The 26,897-nt window shown below is 28.5% G+C and overlaps 3 protein-coding genes across 5 annotated transcripts; 1 reads left to right on the top strand and 2 right to left on the bottom strand.

Moving 5' to 3' along the window:
* The first annotated feature begins 4,246 nt into the window (after positions 1-4,246).
* On the top strand, positions 4,247-25,666 carry LOC140666836 (endocuticle structural glycoprotein SgAbd-2-like). 2 transcript variants are annotated; one of them, XR_012046869.1, is made up of 4 exons: positions 4,247-4,320; positions 5,002-5,119; positions 5,450-5,497; positions 25,265-25,366. XR_012046869.1 is itself a non-coding variant. In XM_072894381.1 (2 exons), the coding sequence occupies exons 1-2, from the start codon at positions 24,891-24,893 to the stop codon at positions 25,643-25,645; spliced, it is 393 nt and encodes a 130-aa protein (XP_072750482.1). In that variant the 5' UTR covers positions 24,876-24,890; the 3' UTR covers positions 25,646-25,666. The 2 variants fall into 2 exon arrangements, 1 of the variants encoding a protein (XP_072750482.1); XM_072894381.1 differs by lacking the exons at positions 4,247-4,320; positions 5,002-5,119; positions 5,450-5,497 and adding an exon at positions 24,876-24,902 and having other exon boundaries at positions 25,265-25,666.
* LOC140666805 (endocuticle structural glycoprotein ABD-4-like) lies at positions 13,939-15,546 on the bottom strand. Of its 2 annotated transcripts, none has more exons than XM_072894350.1 (2): positions 15,475-15,532; positions 13,939-14,662 (listed from the first exon to the last, which is right to left on the bottom strand). In XM_072894350.1, exons 1-2 carry the CDS (start codon positions 15,484-15,486, stop codon positions 14,216-14,218), a joined length of 459 nt encoding a protein of 152 aa, XP_072750451.1. In that variant the 5' UTR covers positions 15,487-15,532; the 3' UTR covers positions 13,939-14,215. The 2 variants fall into 2 exon arrangements, with proteins under 2 accessions (XP_072750451.1, XP_072750452.1); XM_072894351.1 differs by having other exon boundaries at positions 13,940-14,662; positions 15,409-15,546.
* Positions 15,948-17,523, bottom strand: LOC140666815 (cuticle protein CP14.6-like). The gene is made up of 2 exons (XM_072894366.1): positions 17,461-17,523; positions 15,948-16,635 (listed from the first exon to the last, which is right to left on the bottom strand). Exons 1-2 carry the CDS (start codon positions 17,470-17,472, stop codon positions 16,225-16,227), a joined length of 423 nt encoding a protein of 140 aa, XP_072750467.1. The 5' UTR covers positions 17,473-17,523; the 3' UTR covers positions 15,948-16,224.
* Positions 25,667-26,897: the final 1,231 nt, after the last annotated feature.

The following is a 26,897-nucleotide window of genomic DNA, read 5'->3' as shown; positions in this document are numbered from 1 at the left end:
TTCTCGATATTTAGATGCTTAAGATGACCACTTTCTTCGACTTGAACGCCAGTATCAATATTGTAGCTGTAGTTGTAAAGAGGCTTGTGAGAAATATGATTCAGTTAGTAAGTAAATCTTATTGAGATTTGGGTCTTCAGTAGATAATCTTTCTGCTTTTGCTGTTATCACTACCGCTACTATTAAAACACGTACAATGAATGCCTGCAAAAATAAAGAATTATATAGTTCTTAAATTATGTATTGTAAATTTGATTTAAATAGTATTATAAAATATGAAAAGATATTTGTGAATATTCTTATGGCAAAATCAATTAATGTGTCAAAAGATTGCTGAAATATCTGCATTATGTAAATGTATATTTCCAAATTAAACATATAATCATCAAAGAGCAATTTGTGAGTGAAACATAGTGAGACATATTCTTATTCTACAGTATATGTATAACTATTACATTTTCATACAATTGTGGATAATTATAATATGTCGTGATATATTAAATTGCAATAAAACAAATTAATCGGTCCATATACACGTGACACCTTGATTAAAGCTTTAAGTAAAGAAACTTTTCAAGAAAAACAGATAATATTGCAACAAAATGTATAACTTATTTGAGCACTTTGTAATATTTATCATAAACATTTGTTCTATCTTATATATATTTATTTATTAATTTTATTGGAAAATATGTTTATATAATATAGTTTTATTAATAACAAATATTTTGTAGATAGTGGTTTAGCCATTAGCATAATTACTTAATTACAGTTTTAAACTAAAAAACAAATTTCCTATAATTGTTTGATTGAAATAAATCACTCATGATAATTTATAAAAGCACTTGATTTAGAAAAATTCTGCAGATTTAGGATCACATACATATAAATATCTGTTGTAGTATTGTGTTATGTAAATTTTCAGTTATAAAATGCGGACTCACCAATCGATTCATGTTGAGAAAAGATATATGTTTTATTTTCTTAGCTGTTGCTTCGAAATTTCTCACTGACTTAATATCTCGTGTATATTTATATGAAGTTCTTAAGATTTTCTAATAACTTTATTTAAATCCTTACATCTTTCAGATTTTTTTGTCCATTATTCCAATAACATATAATCGAAACTTACGGATAAACATTTATGCAAACGTATGCAGAACTTGTTTTCTTTGGTAAAATTTTCAATCTGTAGTCGCGTGTCTGTGGCTAAAATCACAAAGTTGATTAAAACTAAATTTTGATAAGAAATGTAAATTTATTCATTCAGGATCAGAGAATAGAGTTATAAATTCTATTATTAATTTTTTTTAAGCTCTTAAAAATACTTATTTAATATGCAAAAATTACACATGTAATAAAAATACATGAGATACTAATTTTACTAAGGTAAAATAAAAAATTATATATTTATACATTTTATTACGGTAGAGGTATGTATTTCTAATAAATATGTGAAAGAATAACAATGAAAAATATGCAGTCCAAAAAAAATAAAAGACAAAGAGATAATAAAAGATAAAAAATAATATACACACATACATATACAAGACATATATATTGTTAATTTACTAGTTAATTAAAATGTTTAAATTATCTAATTGTATCAGTACTAGATAATTGTAACTATTTAATTTTTGCAACTTAGTATTATTGATTAGTTTTAAATTTTAATAAGTACTAAATTGCTTGATCGAGAGAAATTGCTTGTGTCAATTCATAAATTATAATTCATAAAATTATTCCATTTATAAGACTAGTAGTTCGTGACTGCATATACAGATTTCGACATTGGTTACACAATACATTTTAGTTATAAAAATTTAGATTTACTAATTCACGTCAAAAAAGATATACTACTTTTAGCTTGAAAATTTCTCACTACACTGAATTCATATTCTGTGCAAGCTTTATATATCTACCATCTGAAGATTCCAGAACTTTCTTTGTAACATATTACGTCCTTCTATTTCTTTGTTATTTTCCTCATTCCAATTAATTACGTATGCAAATAAACCTAACGTGCATACATGCACGATTTCCTTGAATATTTTAAATCTACGATTAACTTACGCGATAAAAAAAAACATAAACTCACAGAAAGTCAGTTGAACTAGAATTTAATAAAGAAATATGAGTTTACTCATTAGGATCCCACAAGAAAAAGTTATAAATCCCGTTATTAAAAAAAGAAAAAAGTAATAATGGATAAAGAATTAATTGAATATTATTCAAATATTAAATACATTTTATTATTATATTACACTTTATTAAACACATCTTATAAGATTCATAATGCATTTACTGATAATATAAAATTAATAATATTGTGTGCAAAATATTATATAAATTTGTTAATAATATTATAGGGATACAAAATAATCACGATAAATAGTCGAGTTTCGAGATAGTTGGCTTCTACAAAGATTGAATATTTGTTGATCAGCAATTGGATATTCTCGATCTATTATCTTATCGAAGCTTGTCTTTACAATTTATCAATTTTACTCATATTTCTAGTGCTTTTATTTCGTTCTATTTTCTTTTGGATGTTCGGCGATGTACAGAAGAGCCTTTTTAATTAGTGGTGGTACTGTGGGCAAGTGAGGCTTTGGCCTGAAATCCGTTCTCATTGGCTACATGTAAGACCTCAAAGGTGTTAGTCTTATTGTCAGTATAGCTATATAGTTGCCTCGCACTTCCAGGGCTTCCTGATCGGTGTCTACATTATTGAGGTGACTATCTTCCTGATCTGAATGCCAATATCAGTGTTGTAACTATAGCTATAAAGAGGTTTGCTATGTAACAGTGACGTAGGATAGATCGGCGTAGTATAAACTGGCTGAAGCCCCTTCTGGGGATTCAGAGTAGTAAACATTAGGTAATCTTATTGCTACTGTTATCAGAACTGCTTTCATTAAAACGCACAATATGATTGTCTGAAAAGAATCATATAATTATATTCTTTAAATCATTTGTAAATTATATTATAAATTGTATTTAAATTATACAATACAATGCTGTCTTAATTATTTAATTATTCCTATATGTTACACGTCTGTTTTGTCTTTTTCTATCAGAGAAAGAAAGAGAGAGAGAGAGAGAGAGAGAGAGAGAGAGAGAGAGAGAGAGAGAGAGAGAGAGAGAGAGAGAGAGAGAAAGAGAGAGAGAGAGAGAGAGAGAGAGAGAATATTTATTCAATATAATACGACAAAATGTCTATAATAGCATAGAGTTATAGTCTTTGTTAGTAAATATATTTATACGCAGTAAAGTTCTACATATTTTTCACTATTAATTTACATTTAGTTACGTCTAATAAATATATGCGTGTATCTATAATAGATATATATTCTATTTTTCTCAAATAATTGTTAACATCATTGACATAATTTTCTTTACAATGTGTATGTTCATTATAATAAATGTAATAAGAGGAATCGTTGTACAGTTCATATAAAATAACGTCATAAGCTTTGGTTAAAGTACGCATTATATTTCATAATCGCGTTTCACGTACCACTTTAAAATGCGTTAAATGTATTTTCAATAATAATATCATTTTATATATTTTAGAATTACTTGATGTACATATTTTAACGCGTCAAGTTTTATCACGTATAATGCGTATTTATTATTGTTTGACGCGCGCGCGAGAGGGAGAAAGAGAGAGAGAGAGAGCATGCTGCATGCTGTCTCTTCTTCTTGACGTCACCGCATATAGTAAGAAGTAGAAGGGATAGGAATTTAGCGTGTGAGCAGCTGTAACTTCCATTCATTCAGACTCCGGCAGGCGTAGTGACAGCACGTACGCACGTACTTCCACTCTGACACGTGCGTCGCAGACTCGCGCTTCGCGCTCGGTCATTTCAAAGTCGAGCGCGCCGTACTCAATGATACACATTCTCTCTTTCTCATAACGATATACACATGATAAATTTTAATGCATTGAAATATGTACCGAGCGATTCCGAAATAATACGTAAAATAATAACATGGCATTCGACCTTGATAACAGCGCGGTATTGTTTACATTAATCTTGGCTTTGTCTCGTAATCGGGATCGCAGTCGTGTTTTCGTTCATATAATATCTTGATTTCGATCACGAAATTGTATTAAGGATCGATATTTAATGCCGACTAAATGGGATTCTCTCTCTTGTATTCCAGTGAGAAATGATTGGTTGAAAAGAAGACGTCGAATAGATATCGACGTTCGTCGACGTTTATTTGGCGTTTTTTAACGATTATTTTTTACTGGATAACAACGTTTACACGCCTCAGTCGCGGCTGAGACGAGTGCCAGCCGCATAGGTAGACGTAAGTTCATATATAGATACATGTTTGGTTAATATTAAGCTAACGCTCGATAATCGGTTGTTGAGAACACGGTCTGCTTCAACACCAGGTTTCGGTCTCAATTAATTAGAGTTCGGTCGATTCTTGAAATAAGTCATTGATGGGTCTCTTTTCTTGCATTGTCTACCAGCAATATATATCGCATTGAGGACTGAAGGATTTAGGTCATGATTTACGATCAGTAAAGTGATCAGTAAAGATCCGATCCATTTGATAAATGTTCAGATTGTTGAACATTTTTGAAATGGTTGTTCTCTCTTGATCCGTCTACCACCCTTATGACGTATCATGTAGACTGTCTGGATGACAGACACATATGCTCATTCGAATTCATGCTTAATGAGTTTATGTCGGCCTAAGACGCGGACGAGAATCGAGCGACTCCCATTCGCAATCGATTACCTCGATCAATTTCTTCTTCTGTTTCGGACTTAACTCTTGCTCGGAATTTAATCGCGAATTCCCGACTTGTCGACTTTAAGTATGATTCTCGTGCGTGATGAAATGGGACTTTCGATCGTTTCGAAATTCGGGAGTGCCGTTCAAAGTCTCACGCGTAAAAGTGTGGGAGTGCCGTCCAAACTATCGCGTGTTTTTATTTTTGTACGATTTAAAATATCACGTAATTTTACTATTATACAGTTTAAACAAATTAAAAGAAGTATCGCGCATGTAAGACAATAAACTTTGACAACTGTGACAATCTGAGAGGAGGAGGAGGTCTAGAAGAGGCATCGGGCAACGGTGGAGCAACCCTATGGTGAATATTATTTTGTATTTATATACATTTTGTATTTAAATATATAAATTAATTATTACGTATAAATTGTGTGCACGAATTAATTCGATTTATTATTTAAATAATTAAAACAAAACAAGAGAGATTGAGAGAGAAAGACTTTTATCTAAATCTTTTAAAAGTCCTTTTTAATAAGTATGTTTTTTAGAATTTTTTTAAATTAAAATTATTCTATATTTACTTATTATTGTACACATTAAATATAAAATTTAGTGAGTACAATAATAATTTCTTGAATATTGATTATTTTAAGCTCTGCTACAATTTGGATTTTATATTTGTATGTTACAGACAACGTAGCCTCTATAACAACAACTCCACTGTTGCGCAACAGTATTGGTGAGTGTCAAAAAGCTTTTTATTTTAAAGCAATGGATTTGTAGAGATATGTAGATAGAAATGTAGATTATATTATAGATAAATCCGTTGCTTTAACCCTCGGACGACGGGATAGCGAACTCTGAGTCAATTTTAAATCATATAAAAATTTCTTTTTATACGTATATGTATGTCCTATAAGATACATTTTTATATAAACTTTTAAATTTGTTATATTTTTAAACTTTTTTAAGAAAAATGCTATTCATATATAAAGATTAAAAAAAATAAAAATATATGATTATTTATTTCAATTTTATGCAAGCCATATATGAAATATTTATTTTAATTATATACCTATATATATATATATATATATATATATATATGAGTACATAAAAGTTGAAGATATAGATCTTAATGACTGCCGACAGAGGGTTGAAATGCATGCTAATATATTTTACAAACACACACATATATATATATGATTATTTCTATTTTGCAACTTTTGACGACTGAATGACGCCTAAAAAACGATTCTAATAATATCGTACGATCCTAAACAAATAAAAGTCGTCTTATTTGTCGATGATAATTATTAACCGGTAATAGAAGTTATTCTTTTTCCTCGATTCTTGGCTCGCAAAAATCAAGTTAGAATAAATATGGCCAAGAACAACAAAGGTAGGTTCAACTGACCTAAAAAGTGGCCAGAATGTGTAGAAGATATATACGATCGTGAATTCCCAAATCTCACGTTATCGCGAATTTCCAATTAGGACTTCGCAAATCGCTTTATATAACGGGATTTTGCTGGTGCAGCCAGCAAGTAAAATGAGGTCTGTTAGGTCTGCTAGGTTATTAGGATGTTAAAAAAGAAAATTTAATAAAATAAAATTTACAACTATGAAATTAAATTTATTTTTAGAAGAAAAATTAAAAATATATTTTTTCAGGAAAAATAAATAATTAATTAAACATAACTTATGTATAAAAAATAAAGAAAACAATTATAAAAAAAGATTATTAGATAAAAATTAAATTTATATTTACAATAGAATTTAATTTAATTATAAAAAACATAAAAAATGTTACCTTATTATAGAAAATACGTTCTTGTTATAACACTGTATTTATTATACATTATAGGAATATAATATATATATTATATGTGTATGTTGTATATTATTTTGTATAAGATTATATATTATATATAAAATTATATATATTATGTTATTAAGATCATATAAGATACACTTAAGTTGCGTTATATTATATGTAATGTATATTATATTGTGTGTTACATGTATAACATTATATTTATTGTATATTGATTGTAAAAAAAGTCTATTGTTAATTATATGAAATTGAAAGAACACGTTCAATAACACAAAATTCTATTGAAATTCCAGGTTGAGAGAGATGTTATCGATAAATTTATTAATAATTCTTTTGATAGACTATCAGCTACATTTGATTTAAAAATATCTAATAAATTTTACATTGGACGCTTTTCGAACATTTTCGTGTAATTCTACGTAATAAAATTATTTTGTATTAAATTTCAAATTATATTTTATATTAAATTTTGTATTCTATATTGTAAAATATATTTATAAATAAATAAATAAATATATATATGTATATAAATATATATAATATAATTAATTTTATGTAACATAAAATTAATTATATAATATGTATTTTGTAATACACTTTGTAATATATACTCTCTTGTAATATATTAAATTTTATATCATACTTTGTAATATATATTTGTAATATAATTAATTCTATGTGTAAATAACATATTTATATATATAAATGTGTAATAAAATATGAAACTTCTTCTAAAAAAATGTATCTTGAGAAACAAGGAGTCTTTAGTTTATATTTCTATTTAAGAACGAGGAGATTCCCACACTTTTTTGCCGGACCAGCTAGCCGGATCAAGCATACGTAATGCATTTTTCTCTAACAAAAAAAAAGAAAAAACGCAATAATCTAAGAATTCAAAATGAAAGATGTGTCGGACAAGAATGCATCATAATAGAAACGAGAAGACAGTTTGCACCTGTTTAACAGCTAATAATAATAATAATTTGTAATTATGTTATACTTTATAATTCAGTACATTATATTATATGTATAAAGTATTAAGCATCAAAATATGCTGCTATGGAAACTTTATTGAAGAAATCTTTACTACATTAGAATGGAATATTCGAAAACATATTTTATATAAAGAAGGAAACATTTGAAATATTTTGCAAAGTCTATATTTTTCTTATCTTAATGCTTTATATATGCATATGAAGAAAGACATTACATCTAGATCAATAAAAAACTTTTTCTATGATTTTTTCTGCTATGAGGAATTAACTTGACGGTGAGATTTGTTCCCGCTGTGATAAATTTGGTGTTCTCTTTCTGTTTGATTTATTTTTTTGTGATGTATATTTATCTTTTTATGTTCTCAAGCAAGAGCGTCATTTATGACACTGACCACCTAAAAGCACTATTACATCATTATTTCCACAGTTGTATTTTTAGACGATTCAAAGCAATGATTCGGAAAGTTTAAAACATAAGCGGATGCGTCTTTAAAGTGCAATAACGACGTCAAATAACTGTAATTATTTGTGAAATAAAAGTGAAATGCGCTGTTTTTTTCCAATCTTTTCGCTATTTAACGAATTTAAAGATAGCAATTAGCGGGCAAAAAGTTTTAGTGTATACACACATATATATTATGTATATTATATATTATGTCTATATTATTAATATTATATATATAAAAAGACAAAAGGAACAAAAGGTTAGAGGTAACCGACAATGGTGAAATTAGTTCTTAGAGTATCTACTCAATTTTTACACTTCATTATTATTAATTATAGTTTTAAATCAATCAAAATTTTCTGTTAGTTGTCTGATTAAAAGAAATAGGTGGTAATTTATAAAAGCACTTGATTTAGAAAAATATTACAGATTTATTACTAAATATATAAATATTTCGTGACACTGGATTATAAACTCTTACAATTAGTTCTAAAACTTGAACTCACCAATGGATTTATGTTAAGAAAAGACACGTGCTATTTTTATAGTTGTTGCTCCGAAATGTTTCGCTACACTGATTTAACATCTCGTTCACACTTATATTTATATCTGTCATTCCAAGTTCTTAGAACTTTCTAAAACTTTATTTAAGTCTTTCGTCCTTCACATCCTCTTGTTCACCAATAAACAATAACACCTGACATTTATTGATAAACATTTACGCAAACGTATGCAGAACTTGTTCTCCTTGGTAATATTTTTAATCTGCAGCCATACCTAAAATCAGGAAATTGGCTAAAACTAAATTTAGACAAAATATGTAAACTTACAAGAAAAGCGTCTCCCTCCGATTTTAATACGCTATGTTGCAGTCTAGGTCAAAATAGGAGACACGTATTTTTTTACACGTGCTTTTTCGTTAAGGGGATGAAACATTCTCTTAAGAAAAATCGATTTTTATATTTCTGAGCAAATAAACGTCGAAATAATAAGAAATATAAAAAAAACTTTTGAATAAAAGTTCCATGGTTTTTAATGTACTTTAAAACTGCATAATCACATTTTTAATGTCATATTTTTCGAAAAATCTCCCCTCTTCCTTCAGTTTTTAAAAAATCTGATGACACTTCCATATTCAATTAGTTAGATCACAGGCTAAATTATATAAATCGTATTATTAATTTTTTGTAAATTTATTATTTAAAGATTTATTTAATATGCAAACATTACATAATAAAAAAATGAGTTTTGCAAATTTATATATAATTATAAATTTATAAATTATATTATGATACAAATATTTTTAATAAATATGTTAAAGAATATAACAAAAAAATATACAATTTGAAAAAGAAAAATAAAAAAAACATAAGATGATAAAAGATAAAATAATAACAACAAAATACATTAATGTAGCAAATGTATTAATTTCATACAATAACTCTATATATAAACTATATATAATATATATAAGCACGTATTTATATGTATATAATAATAGTTTAAAGAAATTATTTAATTGGAATCAACTGCATTACAAAGTATTGACACGCTTATCTCATATGTACAATACATCTATTGATAACATGAAATTAATAATATTATGTACAATTATTACATTTTATTAATAATAATACAAATACAAAAATTATTAAGAAATAGGCAAAATAGTCAGTTTCCAGAAAGATTAAATATTTGTTTTTGATTTGACTACTATCAACTATGCGTTAGGCTTTTTCCGATTTATTATTTTACCGAAGCTCACCTGCATTTTGGCGATATTTTCGTTTTCTTCAGCATTTTTATTTCTTTTCACTTTCTTCGGGGTGTTCAAACATGTATTAAAGGGTTTTTTTTATTAATGATAGTAATGTGGGCAAGCGAACAACTTTCGGTTGAAATCCGTTTTCATTAGCTATATATGAGACTTGAAAGGTATTGCCCTCATTGTCAGTATAACTGTAGCTGCCTCGCACTTCTAGGACTTCTTGATTGGAATTCACATTTTTGAGATAACCATCTTCTCGAGTCTGAATGCCGGTATTAGTGTTATAATTATAACTATAAAGAAATTTGCTTGATTTTGAAGGATAATCGTATAGTTCTTCTGATGCTGCTCGTATATCAATGAGTTTGGTCAAATTTATATCATACAAAGTTGCAGAAGAGTTTGTTAATCTTTCTGTTTCCGCAATTATCACTGTTGCTTCTATCAGAACACACAATGTGATTGTCTGAAAAGGAAGAATTGTATAGTTTATATATAGTTCTATATAGTTCTCTAAATTATAAATTTGATTCAAATTCTATTATATTGTAGAAGAATTTCTGAATATTCTTATATTAATAAAATCAATTAATAAGCAACAGGGAACAACCGAAATATTTCTGTAATGCAAATATAATGTTTTTAAATTAGAATAAATTATAAACAATTATAATGTGTCCAGTTCACTGAAGAGTAATTTATTATTATCGGTACAATGTATTCTCGTCTTACGATATATAATCTGATAAAGCATTTTGCAATATTATTTCTTTTGCATGATATACACACAATTAATTATATTTCCATATTATTAATGTGTAATTATAATGTATAGATGAAAATATACTCTCTCTCTCTCTCTCTCTCTCTCTCTCTCTCTCTCTCTCTCTCTCTCTCTCTCTCTCTCTTTCAATGACTTAGATTTTAACGTACCATATATTGCCATGATCCTAACTTCGAGTAACTTCTATTTTATCTATCGCTGTTGTTTCTTAAAAAATTATTAATAATTATAAGTGTGTCTAGAGGAAATTTCAAACTTTAGATTGACAAAAAATTTAATATTAGATATAATTTATACTGTTACTAATAAATTATTGTTAGATAGAGTGTTACTACTTACATAACACATTACACATTAACAAATTATTAATAATTATAAGTTTGTCTAAAGGAAATTTCAAATTTTAGATTGACAATAAAAAATTTAATATTATACATAATTTATACTGTTATTAATAAATTATTGTTAGATAGAGTGTTACTACTTATATAACACATACGAGATCTATCTCTCGCCCAAAGCTTTTGATGCAAAACGGGAATTTATAATTGTACAATTTCATGTAAATTCCACACAATTCCATTTTTGCATATAGACACACATACACATAGATACACACACACACGCACACACACACACATACACATTCTTATTGTTAGACAGATACATAAGCACATAAGTCAAAGTCATTGAGAGTGAGTTTAAACATCTGCATCTTTACTAATTTTCCGCAATTAATTTTTGACCACTAATGTTATTGATTAGTTTTAAACTAAAAAAATTTCACTATATAATTGTCTGATCAAAAAAAATTGCTTTTGTCAATTCACAAAAATATTTAAAATAATCTATTATTTTTTACAAAAAATATAAATTCGTGATTGCATATAAAGATCTCGTGACATTGCCTTGCACATAATACGTTTGATTTGCATAAAAAATTTAAACTCACTAATGAATTCATTGTTGAATAATTGTTTCCCTAGTTACTGCTTAGAAATTTCACATTATACTAACTTAATATGTCGTGTAAGCTTTATATATAAACTCTCTGGAGATTCCGGAAATGTTTTAAATACAGTATCTACTTCTATCATTATTTTTCTCCATTAAACCATGAATGAGTCGAACACACATACACGTATAAAACCTGATCTCCTTGACAAGATTTTAAATCTGAAATTATAAGCATAAAATCACAGAGAGACTAAATTTAATTTAAAAAATGTGATCATTTTAACACCTGATAGGTCAAATTTACAATATCGTTATTGGAAAAAGAAAGAATAACGTGCATTATGTGTAATAATTTTAAAATATAAAAAATCGTAATATGTACTTGTCTAATGAGTTATAGATGACGCGTGCAATACGTTTGATTGCAATTTCGTCGATCATTATTTTGTAAACTACTGTAAAAACAGATTAACAATATTATTGCAAATAAAATCGGATTATTATATGTATCTATAATCTTTTTCTTCAGATTTTATTTATTGAATTGAACAAAAATTTGCATTTAATCTGCAATTCCAAAAACTGACCTTCAAATGTCTCACGAAAAGTCTCCACGTATTATCAAACGATAATAAATTTTCTAATTTTCTTGTATAACAAGTTAAGTAGATATGTTGTTAAGTAGATATATGTTTCAATTCTTTATACTCGACATAAGTGAAAGACTGTATAAATATATAAAAAACTAAAACAATAACTATCATAATAATTTGAAGAATGAAAAATAAATTATATAGAAGAAGATGAAAAAAAAAAAAATAAAACAATAATAATAAAATAAAAAAACTTAATTAATTTCATGTTATATAATGATGTATAATAATTATCAATAATAACTACATGCAATTCTTGTTAACTTATACGATAAACTCGCATTTACACGTAGTAATTGTTTGAGAGTAATTATTTGAAAAAAAAGTGAATTAAATATTATGCAAATATTGATGCATTTCAAATATTGTCTCATTTTGAAAAAGGTACAATACATATTTACCAATCGTATAAAAATAATAATATTATGTGCAAATATTATATAAATGTAGAATGATTTTATACAAATATAAAAATTATCCTAATACAAATAATCATGTCTTAAAATAAAAGGAAGGAAAAGAAATATGATCAAATTCGTGCTAACAAAACTTTATTCGATTTATCTTGTCAAAACTCGTTTACGATTTAGCCCGTATGATTTCTGTTATGTTTAGCATTTTTATTACTTTCCGTTCTCTTTGAGGTGTTCAGTGATGTACTGAAGATCTTTTTAATTAATAGTACTATGAGTGAGTACCCACTTTGGCTGAAATTTGTTCTTATTATCTATATATGAGGCTTGAAAGGTATTGCCCTTATTGTCAGTATAACTGTAGCTGCCTCGCACTTTCACTGCCTCTTGATTAATACCTATATTATTATGATGACCCTCTTCTTGAGCTTCGATGCCGGTATCAATATTATAGTTGTAATTGTAAAGAGATTTGCTTGGTTTAGGGTCGTAATGCAACGGTATTAAACATTAGCCAAATAGTAACACACTCATTTTACAAGATTTACAATACGTTTATGATATAAAATTAATAATATCACAATTAATTATATTTCTATATAATTTCTATATAATTGTATGATTATAATTTGTCAAATTGCAATAAAATATTTATCAATCTACAGAGTGTCCGAGATTGAATAGTGGAATTTCAATCGATTTTTATAAATAACATAAACTGAATAATTGTTATAAATTTTTTTATTAAATACAAAAAAATGTACTATAATTGTTTGATGAAGAGAAATTGCTTGTGTCAATTCACAAAAATAATAGATTCGTTAGTGAATGTACAGATCTCGCGATATTGCCTTACATAATGAGTTTTATTCGCGTAAAAATTTAAACTCACCAATGACTTCATGTCGAAAAAAGATATACTATTTTCCTGTTATTATTACTCGGACATTTTTCACTACACTGAATTAACATCCTGTGCAAGCTTTATATATACCTATTATCTAAAGGTTAGAGTACTTTCTAAATTGCTTCGTCATTATTTAAATTAATTGATTATATGGATGAACTGGATGTGCATACATATATACTCATGTAAAACCTGATTTCCTTGGCAAGATCTTAAATCTGAAATCAAACTTATTTCCCTAAAATTACACAAAGTCGACTGAACTTGAATTTAGCAAAGAAATGAATATGAATTCACCCATTTAGGAACTTACAGAACAAAGTTATATAAATCTTTCATTGAGACGAAAAAGGAAAAATAAACTAAGAATTAATTGAACATTATTCAAATAGTAACACACTCATTTTTTACAAGATTTACAATACGTTTATCGATAGTATAAAATTGATAATATTATATGCAAATGAAAAATTAATAACATAATATGCAAATATATAAATTTATTAATATTACAAAAATACAAAAATAATCATGACGCGAATAACCATATCTCGAGATTGCAAGAATCGACCTCAACACAGATCGTGTATTTATTAATCCTCAAAGAGACCGCAATTGAATTCGCGCTAGGTTTTTCTAATTTGTCATTTTGTCAAGACTCGCCTGCGATTTGCCAAGTTTTCATATTTCTGTCAAGTCTAGTGGTTTTCTTCCTCGTTCTCCTCAGGATGTTCGGCGATGTATTGAAGAGCCTTTTTGATTAGTGGTGGTATCTCAGGCAAATGAGCACCTTCCGGCTGGAATCCGTTCTCATTGGCTACATACGAGACCTGGAAGATGTTACCTTCGTTGTCAGTGTAGCTATAGCTGCCTCGTGCTTCCAAAGCTTCCTGATCGGTGCCCACATAATTGAGATGACCATCTTCCTGAGCCTGGATGCCGATATCAGTATTATAGTTGTAATTGTAAAGAGATTTGCTTGGTCTAGGGTCGTAATGCAATGGTATTGGCGTAGTGGTAGTGGAAGGAAACGTAAGAAAATCTTTATTAATTGCTACAATAAACTTGGCCTCATTTAGCTTAGCAGATAATCTTTCTGTTTTTGCTATCACTGTCATTTCTATCAGAACCCACAAAATGATTGTCTGAAAAGACAAAGAATCGTTTTTAAAGTATAAATTTGATTTAAATTTTACTAGAATATGAAAATATAAGAAAATTGTTGAATATTTTTATATTGACGAGATCAATTCAAGTAATAGGGAACTGAAATATCTCTGTAGTGTAAATATAATGTGTGTTCAAATTAAATTATAATAGTGATAAAGAGTAATTTATTATTAATAGAATATATTACGGTATATACTCTAAAAGCGCTAAATACTTTATTTGTAATATTACTTCTTTTTGCGTGAGATATACACAATTAATTATATTTCTATATAATTAAAGTATGATTATAATTTGTCAAGTTGTAAGAAAATATTTATCAATCTACAGAATGTCTGAGATTAAATATAGTGAAGTTTCAATCGATTATTATAAATAACATAAACTGAATTCTTGATATAAATTTTTTTATAATAATCAGCAACTCAAATAATTTTATTATCTATAAAATAAATGTCAATATGTATCTCACAGCATGACACTCTATATATATAATTATTAGAGATTAAAGTAGCTTTATTTCTAGAAAAAACTTGTCAAAAGAAACAAACAATGTCTAGCTTATTTATGCATTTTAAAACATTTATTGTATATATATATATATATATATATATTTCACTTTAATATTATTGATTAGTTATAAACAAAAAAAAATTTCACTATGATTGTCTGATCAAGAAAACTCGCTTGTGTCGATTTACAGAAATAGTAGATTCGTTACCGTATGTACAGATCTCACGGTACTGTTTTACATAATGAGTTTTATTCGTGCAAAAATTTAACTCACTAATGAATTCATGTCGAAAAAAGATATACTATTTTCCTAGCTACTATTAGAAAATTTCTCACTACACTGACAATTAACATTCTGTGCAAGCTTTATATATTACCTCTAAAGATTGCGGAACTTTTTAAATTACGTTAGATTTTTTTCTTTTTTCTTGGTATTATCATCAGTTTTTTTTCTTTTTTCTTGACATTATCATCATTTCAATTAACCATGGATAAGCCAAACGTGCACACATACTCATGCAAAACCTGATTGCCTTGGCAAGATTTTAAACCTGAGTTCAAACTTATTTCCGTAAAATCACAGAAAGTCGACTAAACTTGAATTTAGTTAAAGAAATATGAATTCATCCAGGATCCGACACAACAAAGTTATAAATCTCGTCGTTGAGAAAAGAAACAAAAAATGAACCAAGAATTAATTGAATATTATCTAAATATTAACACATTCATTTTACAAGATTTACAATGCATTTATTGATGGTATAAAATTAATAATATTATATGCAAATTACAAATTAATAATATAATATGCAAATATATAAATTTATTGATAATATTACAAAAATATAAAAATAATCATGACGCGAATAACCATATCTCGAGATTGCAAGGATCGACCTTAACACAGATCGTGTATTTATCAATCCTCAAAGAGACCGCAATTGAATTCGCGCTAGGTTTTTCTAATTTGTCATTTTGTCAAGACTCGCCTGCGATTTGCCAAGTTTTCATATTTCTGTCAAGTCTAGTGGTTTTCTTCCGTGTTCTCCTCAGGATGTTCGGCGATGTATTGAAGAGCCTTTTTGATTAGTGGTGGTACCTCAGGCAAATGAGCACCTTCCGGCTGGAATCCGTTCTCATTGGCTACATACGAGACCTGGAAGGTGTTACCTTCGTTGTCAGTGTAGCTATAGCTGCCTCGTGCTTCCAAAGCTTCCTGATCGGTGCCTACATGATTGAGATGACCATCTTCCTGAGCCTGGATACTATTACCGGTTTCGTAGCTGTAGCTGTAGGAACCATCAGGGTTGGGCCCATCTACAGCTTGCCTGACAATAGGAATTTGGTTGAAAGATTTAACTAATACGCTATCATCTACATCGGCCGGTGCTGCCATTGTCGTTGCCACTGCGACAAGAACGCACAAAGTCGTTGCCTGTAAAAATAAAAAATTGTAAGGATTTTAAATTTAAAATTCTACTAATTACATCATAATGCAATAAATATTAAAAAAATAGAATAACAAAATATTCCTACAAAGAAGATTATTCAACAAGTGATTGACAAATTTCGAAATATCTTTGTCATATAAATATAAATGTCAAATATAAATCACAATTAACCGAGTATTGAAAATAAAAAAATTATTGTTGGTGCAAATTCTTGTTTTATATCATTTAGTGAAACACACTTATGACAACACTTTGTGACAATATATGTACATATATATATACATATATTATGTATAATATAGATAATATATGTATAATATGTGATTAATATATATTTATATAATTTGCTCTATTAAATCGCTATAAAATATATTAATTAGTCTGTATAACAATGATGATCTTGATTAAATTCTATACTTTCAAAAATTATTCAACGAAAAACAATTTAATATATCAAACAAAATATATATATATATACGTACACCTTATAAAATTTATTATAATGGCTTCTGTATGTATATTTATTATTAGTTAATTGAAACGTTAAACTATATGATTTTATCAATATATAGTAAAAATATTTGATAATTTGACGTAATTATTTAATTTTTAAAATCAATATCTTAAATTTTAATTTAAAATTAAAGAAAATTTTTACACACATGACTATCTCACTAAAAGAAATTGCTTATATTAATTTACAAAAGTACTCCGTTTGCAAAAATACAGCGAGACCACATATAGATATCTCATCTCACTGCGTCACGTAACGTTTCTTACACAAAAAGAAAAAAAAACTCGAAACTCACCAATGAATTCATGTTGAAAGAGGGAATATTATTTTTCCTAGTTGCTGCTCGAAGGTTTCTCACTGCACTGACTTAACATCCCATACGTGTCTTCTGCTTTATATATCCGTCACCTGAAGATTCTGGGACCTTCTGGTAATACCTTATTTAAGCCCCTCTTTGCCCCGGACCCTGTTTGTCCGTTACCCCACTCCATGAGCCATAGCATACATCCGAATTTTACGGATGACTCGAACGCGTATTCACGCGCACATGTATAACACATAGTCATGCTTGTGCTTAAAATTGCAAAAGATCGGATGAATCTGAATTTAATAAAGAAATGAACTCACCTATTTAAGCTCTGATGGACAGCGTTATAAATCCTGTCACCGTAAAAGGAAAAAAATAAGGTATTCTATAGCAGTCCGTGTATAATATTTATAATTGTCAGCAATTATTGCCAAATGAGTGATTTGATGTGCATTACTCTTGATGTAAATGTGAATTTTAAAAGCAGCTGTAAAAAGGCTACGATCCATTTATTTTAAATAAAATTTCAAATATATTAGAGTATGGGAAATATATTAGATATAAAAAACAATCATACATACATACACAGTATATAGTGTCAATGCAAGCGTTACTATAACAGTACCAAAAGTATCACTAATTTCGAAAAGGATCATAAGATATTCTATACACATATAATATATATAATATAATATATAAATATAAGATATACATATGTTGATAAATAAAATATTCTGACATAGTTAATAAAATCTTATTTGTAATATTTTTTAAAAAAGAGCTGCAACATTAAAGACAAGTATTTACCAGTAATTTTATTATGTATTGTATAATTATGTAATAATTATCTTTGTTTAAAATAGAAACATTACGTAATATTATGTAATTTCTTTATTATTTTAAAATATGATTAATAAAAAAATAATTATTCTGTTATTTCAAGAAAGATATTCGATCGTTAAAATCTATCCATTAAGCTGTTAATGAGAAGAAAAAAGGAAGATATCATAATTTTAAAAACAGATAAAGACACAACGGGATTTTTTTTTTATCGAAGAAGATGCACAGACAGCGATGATAAATATGTCATTGGAATATAAGGAAGATAGATATCTGTGTTAAAGGACAACTCGTGACCATCGAAAATCCCATATATTCATGATATGTTAAAAACAACGCATAAGATATTGATTGCGATTGATGTAACAAGTTGATAGTAAAACCATCGGACCACCCAATATATCTCCGTGATATTCTCCTCGAAATATTAAATTATCGGACTACTCCGCGACAGTTTGCATTCAGCCTAGTGTCCGGAAATTCTCCAGCGAATGTCTTACAAATCGGTTCCGCGTATTGCACAAAATGTAATTGTCACTATTCACAGTTGTAAGTAATACATGTCAAATCATGTTCTTTATGCTCAATGTGAATAAAAAAAATAATCATTAGATTTGTTAAACTAGTTAGTTATTATTCGAAAATTTATCTAATCACTGGGAATTCACAGAGTGCTAGCGCCAGATAACATTTTTTTATTTATTTTTATTTATTTTATTTTAATTATTTATTTATGTTTATTTATTTATTTTTAAGAGCATGAAATATATTCTCAGATATTCAATATATTAATGTTTGATATTTTTACACAGAAATTAATAATTTTTATTAATATTTTTTATTAAATTATCTAATTTATTCTGTAAAGCATATTTGTATTATTATTATTTTTATACTTAATTATTATTCAAAGATTTATTTAAAAACATTTATACAAGAAAATCACATAATAAAAATATATAAATTATTAATTTTGTAAATTTATATAAAATTATAAATTATATCATAATAATGTACATAGTTTTTAATTAATTAATAGTGACATAAATGTGAAAGAATAAATCGGCGATATAAAACTAATACATACTACATACTCCTATACTAAAGAAAATAGATACAAAAATATGGAAAATAGAATAATAAAATATAGAAGGCGTTAATTTGATGTAATAACCATATATTATAATTAACATTAATTATATAATAAGCACTCATGTAGTAATCGTTTGAGAAAAAGAGAGTTTAAAAAGTTATTTGAAAAGAATCAACCGACAATGGCTTCTGAATATATATATTAATGTGCTCATCTTAAAAGATTTACGTGGACTGGTATCGTAAATTTAATAATATTATTTAGTGACGGCAACTTTCAGTTTTGAGTAATATCGCCCGCGGGTAATCAGACACATGTGAACAGTTTTCGCAAGAAATTATTAAATATTATCACGGATATTACATATACATATTTAATTTTCAAAGAGGAAGCAAAATCGTTCTTTTCGTCATTTTGCAAAAAAAAATGCAAAAAAAATTTATCAAAAATAAAGACAGAAAATATCAATTAAATATAAACTAAAGTTTCAAACAGTCCTATTAGATAAAGCCGCATAAATTTAACGGAAACAACAGCGAAACAAGTTATTGCTGAATTAAGTCGATGGCTACGACAAATTTATACTATTCAAGTATATAATCGTGCGCGCATTTGCTATTTATTCGAAGCTCTGTTATTTACGCCGAAGTCGTCGTACATGACGACGGCGGACATTCATCATCATCCGGCATCCGTACTGCAAAACTTTACGATCGTGTAATTTTCACCCAAGTTCGAAATGCATAAGCCACCAATCTCGCCGAATCGCCGAAGGTCAGGATCCGCGAGCAGCGTTGTTAAACATCGTCACTTCATAATGAACCCGATAAACCTCCTCCTCTCATCCTTCTCGTCAATACACAATGTGTTTCGTAATGGAATTAAACCCGTGCGTATATATGGGTTTCTAATTTGTAAATTAATTTTCACACCTTCGCCTTGTATCCTCGTTAGTGTTATCTTGTCGAATTTCAAGATGACGATATACCTGTTAAATTAATCTAATATCGTATTTGTAATTTTCTCATTGCGCCGTAGATTATAACGCGGACGAACGACGATGTGCAATTATTTCAGCGTGTCTTGTTATTGATTGCTTTACATTGAATTTCAAATCATGTAAACGACAAATTGCTATTGTCTCGTATGAATAACGTTTCAAATTTTATACAAGGTTTTAAAGCGAAAAAATTTAAATTGAAGAATAAGTTATATAAAAATATGTCAATAAAAATGGGAATAAAAAATAGCATCTACAATTTTGTTAAAATTAATATAACAATCTCAGCATATATTATACATAATATATTGTGCAGTAATACAAAATAATGATGCACTCCAGAATATTTTAATAATTCAGTATTTTAATATATCAGCATTGTCACAACTTACTTTGAATTATTCACGACGCAACCTATTAATTATAACTGGCCAATATTTCGATGATCCCATTCGCCTCTTGCGGTAATGGAATAAGATGTGCCATGCGTAATTCGTACTCACGCGGAGGTTATTCCGCTTACCTGAATACTATACACAGCATTTTTACTTTCACACAGCAGATGAGCCCAACTCACTTATGTTGCTTCAACGAAATATTATGTAATCGGTGATTAAAGAGTCGCGAACGACAGATTATGACAATTCATCATGCTGTACTTTATAGCAGAATAGACACGTTTAGCACGCGTATTCACGAAACGCACGCGCAGAAACCGAAATGAAAAATGATCCCTCATAAAATTATCGATATGTGGCATAAAGCCCATTTGTGCGGAGCCGCAAACTAATTAATCGTACCACGAAAAGGTCTCCCGTTATTCAAATAATTCGATGTATTCTTAATCCGGCGCCTGTGCATTATGCATACGTATGCTTGCATTTTATGAAGTCACACTTCACAAACCGTAGATATGAATATTCATTGAATATATATAACGAATAACGAAATACTTAAAAATTAATTAAAAAGGAGAAAACAAGAAAAAATCTTTGTTCTTAAATTAAAATAAAAATTTATCAAGTTTTTAAATTTATTTAATGAATATTTTCTGATTCTATTACTAATTCTTTTTATTGTAATATTGTTTTCTATTTTATTGTATTCTGTTTCTGTGTGATTTTTCTCAATTTATAGCAATTTTAAAAAATGATAATTGATAATTCTAGATAGTTTTAGAAAAATTATTAGAAGATTTGATTTATTTATTTATTTCACTGATTTGAAATAGATCGGATATTCTTAATATGCGATAACAATAAATGCGAATCATTGTTTCAATATTTGCAAAAATAAGCAAAATTATGTTTTATGAGTCTATTGCAAATTTCTAGCGCAAAAATTTGAATATATTAAAATTTTATCTTTTTGTTGTCTTTAGCGCGATCTATGATATTTTTTAGTCATTCTCTGAATGCCTATAATCCATCGTTAATATTTACATACATAATCGTGCTACAAACGAAGACCACAATCATGATTAATATCTGAATGAGAATTCTCAAATAATATTCAATTTCTAAAAAAAACTTGTAAATTTTATTAATGATTTAGCATATATATTTTATTGGTCTTGTTTATTTTTGTCATTTTTAATTATTTTTTTATTCAAAATATAATAAAATTCCGAGAAAATCATAAGTCTCAATTCTACTTTATCGATGGTATGAGGAGAGATCGGCGTGGAATCCTGCACGAAGTCAGCTAGAGGACTCAAAGTGACATTTCTAGACAGAGTTAAAATGACTTTAACATAATTCACGTGTAAATTATACCTCTACTTAAAGATTATTTATCTATCCCAGCTTTATAAATATATGTAACACATGAAAGCAGGACACGTTGATTTTTTATAAGAAATTTTTTAAAGAAATAATTAGAGAGAGAGAGAGAGAGAGAGAGAGAGAGTCGCTGGCACTCAAACGTGCTAATATAATATCAGTAATTGTGAATGACGAAATAGTGACATGTCAGAAAAATGTCATTAAGACACCGCAAAATAATGAGAAATCTGATCTTTCATTCGAGTTAAAATATTATACAGAGGACCTTGAGTTTTTGTTGTTAGCTTTGATTTACGAATTCTACAATTGATTTATATATTTTTTTCTAAATAAGAATTCGACATCTTTCACCCACACAATTCTTGAATGGTAAAAAATTAAAAACCTTGAAACTATCATAAATTAAATTTCAAGGATGCAGACAGAATAATTTTATTTTTCTGCAAATTTTAAATATATTGAGAGATTTGTGTGAGTAGAGAAATTTATATAATTACCAAGGTAATTTAACATTGAAATCTTACAAGTTGCGAAAAATGATGACGTTTAGGTATAAGTTTTGCTTTCAGAAATAAAGTCCTTCCCGTATATTCGACAAGAGAAATATTGCGTTGTTTAGCTTATACAAAATACACACATACACACAAGCACACTACATTTTCGTTTTCAATGCTTTACGAATATACGATTTAGCGATTTTTTCAATTACATTTAACCATACAATCTCTAATCTAGCAGACGCATTTTTAGAATATATTGTCGTAGAGCAAGCATTGAATTCCTATTACTGAATTTGCATTTCTTCGCAGTCGCTTTATGTGCGCATATGTATAAATCAGTTTTATTAAAGACTTTCGTTTTCGCGCATTACCCACTTCAGGAGACAGAATCCAAATGGCTACTGGTTGAAAGGATACGATCGTACAAGTCCTTCGACTTATGACCTTTTTCTACCAGGAAATTAATGATGCTCACTACAATTGTATAGATACGCATTAAAGAAATTTATAGCCTTCGAAGAGAAGACACAGGAGTCGCCTGTGAGTTTCGTTATATTTTAATTGATTTCTTTATATAATACTTAAATCACATTATTTAAGCCCTGCATTTAAAATAAAGCTTAAATAATTTTCTTACAGACTTTTCGAGTAAAGCAGTAGATCAGTTTCCATTTTTATATAAAATGAATAAATATAATCAATAGAATACAACATCTTTATGTACTTTCACTAAAAGAAATAAAATAATTATAATTATTTTTCTAAAAATCTTGATAATACTTTTAACGATCTTAATTATTAAAAATGAAAAGTAATAATTAAAAACTATTCGGAAACAAAGATACTGTTATATCCATAATTTTTATTTATTACATTTTTTATTACATATAAAATAAGTATGAGTAATAAAATATCGAATTTATTATCAAATATATCTAAAGTCATTTCTTTTAACATTTGAAAAATGTTTGAACCGTTCTGGTTTTTACATCCAAATATTCAATTATTTACTTTCTCAAGGTTCGAGAAAATAGTCGAGGAACACTAGCTGCCGCTATCATCCCGTCGTGCGACAGGTCAAAATAAATGATAAATAAACTTTCGTATGCGGTTTGCGTTGCACCCGCCAAGGCTCCGCGAATTTGTTACACGTTGGCTGAATTTATAACACGCGTAAAGCAACAAAAATTTATATAAAGAGATCATTGAGTCAACGAAAAGCAGCCAAAACGCATGTCGTATTAGACGGTCCTGCGTCCCTTCACCGACATGGAGAAAAATTTACAATCGACTTAACGTAGAGAACTTTTATTTTTCCCGAAACATACAAAGGATAATCCTTTGTGACCAACGTGTTTGCTTGACTATATTTACCTTGTTGCCTTTAATATTTTACAGTACGATACTCACGCGATAGGAGAAAGAAGCTATCTTTCAAACGCTCTTTTATTATAAATATACAGAGATTTAATATTTTTTTATAATTTGTATAAGTTTTCTAAATTCTTTAATAAAAAATTTATCTTAAATTTTGCTTAAATTTTAAAAATAATTTTTGATTAATTTTCGAAAAATAGGTTGTTTAATTTATTTACAAATATGTCTGCATCTTCAAGCTATCTTGACTAAACTGATCTTGAATTTTGTTAGCCTTAGGTAAATGCATGCCACACGTGCTTACTTTGTGAATATGTATAGTATGCGGAATACGTGTAAGAAATTTCACAGGAAAAGATAATAAATATTAAGAAAATTTATTGAAAAAAAGAAAGAGAGAATATAAAAGATTACTTATTCATTATTAATTTTAATAGCAAATGAAAAATGATGATTAATCATAAAAGTTTAGGCAGAAGAAAAATTTGGAAATTTGAAACAATGGAATTTTCAAAATGGTCTCCAACGTTTTTAAATACGTTGCTCAATTTTCAAGTAAAATCAACGAATATTCAAAAAACATAAATATTGCTTTAGAATTTCCATTTTTATGTTACCACTTCTGCAGTTGCATCTCATCATTCCCACTATAAGCTTCGTCGAATATATCAAAATATGTATGTCAATGTATGTCAACATACTGGCTAAAAATATATCAATAAGAGGGAGAATCAAGATTTAGCAAGGTTTAGCAATACTATATAAAAGGCGCCTCTTCAATTATTTCGCATTTTACAACGAAACAAACAGCTGCGATCTGCATCATGAACGTTTTAGTAAGTTTACATATATTGTACTTAATAAAATTAATAGGGAATTATTAATCTATTTAATAATACAATTATTCATTTTTTCTTGTTTATTTTTTTGCGTATATTTCTAATTTGAAGAATATCGAATTATTTTTAAAGCTAAAAAGAAATATCCTATGCATTCACATTTCTGTTACATTAGTCTTAGATTATAGAAAAAAAATTAATTATAGATAAACATCATATAATATATCGAATACAATAATAGGAGTACATAACGTAAAGTTTGAATTTTGAACATATTTTATATTTTGTATTTTATTCTAACTGTTACACTCGTGAAATTCTTCTGTTTGTATCCTGACGATCGCATAATATTTTTTCAGATCGCCGTACTTTGCTGCGCTCCCGCGGTATTTGCGCTTCCTGCACCGGAATCGCAACAGATCCCCAATCTGGTTTTGCATATTGAAACACCAAAAGAGGACGGTTCATACAGCTACAATTATGAGACCGGAAACGGTATTCAGGCTCAAGAAGAAGGCGGGCTCGTCAAAATTGAAAATGGCAAGGAGGAGGCTCTTTACGTTCACGGATCCTTCAGTTATGTTGATCCCGAAGGTGGATCCATCGCTCTGAGCTACGTCGCCGACGAAAATGGTTTCCAACCTTTGGCTGAACATCTGCCAGTGGCGCCTCCGGTTCCCTCCGGTATCCTAAAGGCTCTGGAATACATTGCCCTGCATCCCGAGGAAGATAACTTGTAAAAGGTTCATTATTATGTTCAGTTCGTGCCAGTGAATTAATTACAGTGAATTCAAAATTCTGTCAATTTAATCGAGAATTGAGTTCATTGAAATTTATATGTTTCCTATATTATAATCTTTATATTTTATTTTTTTACATTTACATATGTTGCGAATTATACGTACAATAAATTTCTTTTGCATTACAAAACTCGTCATTCCAAGATGTGGAATTAATGCAACTAATTAGTACTATTGTGTTAATTAAGAAATCTTGCAGCGCGTGCCTTATGTAAAAAAACCTTTACGGCATCAATGTTTATATTAAATGTTGCTCCTAGCGATGAAATAAAAGTACTAAATTCAAATGGTAAATTCAATTTAGTACTTTACACGTTTTTTCTTCGATCGAGATATTTATCTAACTTTGTTGTCATAAACACGGTTGTTCCGCTCATTAAAACATTAAATCGCTCGTGATTTGAATACATCGATGAATGAATTCGGTTGGCTAGTTCGCGAATAATACGAAGCGATATTTAATGACGAGCCACATGTGTAGATGACGTAATAATGGACGTGGCGAAATAGCCAGAGATTTTGACATAATTGTCAGTGCTATCGAATATATCTTGTGAAGCGCAAAATTTATATGTTTTATGTGCTGTTTACATATTTTTCAGCTATATCTCTTTAAGAGAATTTTGAAAGACTTGCATCAAAATTTTTTATGCGCTCGTTTATTCTTATACAATTACTGAATTATTCTGTCTGAGAATATCCTCGAAAGTGGATTTTCGCAATTCCGGCTGAGAAATAGCACTTTCTGGGCGAGCAATATCCCGAGAACGGAGCACGTGCTAATCCAAAACGCGCGACACAATCCTCGTGTGGCACGTATCCTCGCGGATACACAAAAGCGTGCGATTTAAATAAGATAAATGCGCGCATCTTACGGCAAGACGTGCCGCGGATATAAAAACGAGAATTACGACATCGCATTAGCCGGGGTCCGTTACATTCAGGAGCTCGCTTATACCGCGTTCGAGGACAATGCATGGTGCGTCTCGCGCCGAAAAAGGACGAGAGATGCCTGCATATTAATAAATGTACTGTGTCGCAAAATCGCGTATCGATCCGATGTCGACGACGTAAGAGGGACAGAGAGAAAAAGAAGGAGAGAGAGAGAGAGAGAGAAAGAAAGAAACACTATAGTGCGAATGCCTCTACATCCATTTGCATTAATAGAAACGTAAAATACGACGTTGTGTTA

The sequence above is a fragment of the Anoplolepis gracilipes genome, chromosome 6 (genome assembly GCF_047496725.1).
Source record: "Anoplolepis gracilipes chromosome 6, ASM4749672v1, whole genome shotgun sequence".
Lineage (NCBI taxonomy): Eukaryota > Metazoa > Arthropoda > Insecta > Hymenoptera > Formicidae > Anoplolepis > Anoplolepis gracilipes.
Note: the sequence above shows the minus strand (reverse complement) of the source record. Positions and strands in the feature narration are given on the sequence as shown.